Source organism: Orycteropus afer, unplaced genomic scaffold (genome assembly GCF_000298275.1).
Source record: "Orycteropus afer afer isolate SDZICR_OR568_19922 unplaced genomic scaffold, OryAfe1.0 scaffold01870, whole genome shotgun sequence".
In the NCBI taxonomy this organism is placed as follows: Eukaryota; Metazoa; Chordata; class Mammalia; order Tubulidentata; family Orycteropodidae; genus Orycteropus; species Orycteropus afer.
Window position 1 is genome coordinate 45163 of NW_006923457.1, and position 2983 is coordinate 48145.

The 2983-nt window shown below is 37.9% G+C and overlaps 1 protein-coding gene across 1 annotated transcript; it reads left to right on the forward strand.

Annotated features, from left to right (window-relative positions):
* Positions 1 to 216: 216 nt before the first annotated feature.
* Positions 217 to 1164, forward strand: LOC103213381 (olfactory receptor 8K3). The gene has a single exon (XM_007959184.1). It carries the CDS (start codon positions 217 to 219, stop codon positions 1162 to 1164), a length of 948 nt encoding a protein of 315 aa, XP_007957375.1.
* Positions 1165 to 2983: the final 1819 nt, after the last annotated feature.

The window sequence follows — 2983 nt, forward strand, 5'->3', positions numbered from 1 at the left end:
CTTCCTTTCCCTCTCACTCTATCTCTGTGTTCATATATGTATTCTTTATCTGTAGGTGGTGGATTTTCTTCCAAATATCTAAATTGGGAAATTTGGATTTATCTTACTTATTTAGTACACTGCCTTTGTATACTGAAAATCTACCAGATGATACTACATGAAAGCTACTGACTCTGCTGATATCTCTCTCCAGAATAGGGATCCTGGTAGACCCAGATGGACACACACAATCTAACGATGCTGAGTGAATTTATTCTGATGGGAATAACAGACCTTCCTGAGCTGCAGGCTCCATTGTTTGGGCTGTTCCTCATCATCTACATCATCTCAGTGGTGGGCAACTTGGGCATGATTATCCTCACCAAGATGGACTCCAGGCTACAAACGCCCATGTACTTTTTTCTCAGGCATCTGGCTATCACTGATCTTGGTTACTCAACAACTGTGGGACCCAAAATGTTGGTAAATTTTGTTGTGGATGAAAATACAATCTCCTATTATTTTTGTGCTATACAGCTAGCTTTCTTTCTTTGGTTCATTGTTAGTGAAATTTTCATACTGTCAGCAATGTCCTATGACCGCTATGTGGCCATCTGTAACCCCCTACTCTACACGGTCATCATGTCACAAAGGGTGTGCCAGGCATTGGTGGCAATCCCATATCTCTATAGCACATTTGTTTCTCTTCTTGTTACCACAAAAATTTTCAACTTATCTTTCTGTGGCTATAACGTCATGAGTCACTTCTACTGTGACAGTCTTCCCTTGTTATCTTTGCTCTGCTCGAACACACATGAAATTGAATTAATCATTCTTATCTTAGCAGCTTTTGATTTAATTTCATCCCTTCTAATAGTTCTTGTTTCTTACCTGCTCATTCTTATAACCATTCTCAGGATGAACTCTGCAGAAGGCAGGCGTAAGGCTTTCTCCACCTGTGGATCCCACCTGACAGTGGTGGTAGTGTTTTATGGGACTCTAATCTTTATGTATGTGCAGCCAAAGTCCAGTCATTCTTTTAACACTGATAAAGTGGCTTCCATATTTTACACACTGGTTATCCCCATGTTGAATCCCTTGATCTACAGCTTGAGGAACCAAAATGTAAAATATGCCCTAAATAGGACATGGAAAAAAATATGTAATATATTTTTTTTAATTTGAAATATAAAATGGTTCCTACAAATTACCTCATGGGCTTTAAAGTTTGTTCTGCCTCCATGGGGAGTAGCAAGCACAAATATATTCAACATATATTTATAAATTGCCTTCTAAGTGCCAGTCTTTTAATTGCTGTAAATGCATTCTGAACAAAAGAATAACAACTTTTGCCTTCCTTAATGAGGAGAGATACATCACAAACATAATAATTAAGTACATTTTATGGAATAGTAGAATGTGTTGGGGACCATAAAATCACGCAAGGAAAGCATACATTCTGAATTGGAATGGAGCAAAGTCCTACATAAAAAAAAAAAAAAGAAAGAAGTTACAATGATTCTGGTGTTTATTTAGTTTTGTTTTGTTTTTCCAACTATTAGAATAAACTTTGCACTGTCAACATGTGTGTGTTTGTTTGTGTAAACTCTTACCTTTTGTTTTTAGCTTTCACAGTCTTCTGAGAGGTGTACTATATTTGGGCCAGGTTGCAAGGAATCTCTGTGTAGTGTGACAATTTGAAGTACATAATTTTTTAAATTTGCTCAAAGGTCCCTATTCCAGACCTTGGAGCTCCAGTTTTTTCTCATAATACCTTTGCTATTGAAACCGAGTGGAGTCAAAGTTCAACCTGCATCCCTGGTTGGAGACAAATAAGTAAATATAATAACTCAGTTCCTTAAGAGCTGAATGGGATGAAAGTTCAACTATTCCCCCACCATTGTTAAGACAGATAGTACCCCAGTTGGAGACAAATAAGCAAACATAATAACTCAGTTCCTTAAGAACTGAATAGAACAAAAAGTCAATTTACATATTCTTTGCATGTTATTTCCCCTAAAAATAGGAGATAAGCACTTTAATGTATCTCACCAGACAGCTTGAAAACTAACCTTGGCCTGTGGACATGCACAGTGAGACAAACAGGAACAAAGTTGCTGGAACTGACATTCTCCCCTCTGCCTAAGCCATGATCTGGATTTTATTGAAGCTACAAGAATTGAAATTATTTTCTTGGATCATGATCATGAAGTAAAATCCCCCATGTAGCCAATGAAATTTGAATAAAAAAAGTTCATTGGAATATAAAAAATAAAAGTACTCATTATATTGTCATGTGAGGACAAATATATTTAAAGCATTGAAGCTGTTAGAAGTTAAAGATGCTCATGAGAACTACTAGGTAATAACATCTCACATTTATTGAATGATATGTCATAGTCAGGAGATCTGGTGGCATAGTGCCTATGGCATTTGACCGCCAACCTGAAGGCTGGTGGTTCAAACCCAGCAGTCACTCTTTAGAAAGAAGATTGGGGCAATGTATTTGATAGTAGTAGTGATACCACCTCACAAACCCAAGGAGGGGTCACTACGAGTCAGATCTGAGGTTTTTTATGTCATAGTCATTCTATAGAACTTAATTTAACCATCACAATAGCTCTATGAGGAAGGTTCTATTAACATTTACATTTTTCAGAAGATAAAATAGAGGTTTAGAGAGGGTAAATGAATTTCCCAAGTTCAACTCATGATGGATAAATAAGTTATTCAAGTTCACAGAGGTCTTAAACATTAGAACCAAGTACCAAATGTCCAGGGTCTAGTTCCAGTTTCCATGTTTATAATACTCATCAACCACAGGGATCCAGGTGAGGAGAGGGAACTCAGGTACACCCAAAGCAGCAGTGTGGGAGAGTGGGAGAAAGGGGATTAAAAGCCAGGAACCCTGACAAAGGAGCAGTCAGCCGCAGGGATCCAGGTGAAGAGAGGGAAATCAGGCACACTCAAAGCAGCAGTACAGTAGAGTGGGAGAAAGGGAATT

What these genes read in the sequence shown, in the direction of transcription:
- LOC103213381 (XM_007959184.1), top strand. Translation starts at nt 217, where the DNA reads ATGGACACACACAATCTAACGATGCTGAGTGAATTTATTCTGATGGGA.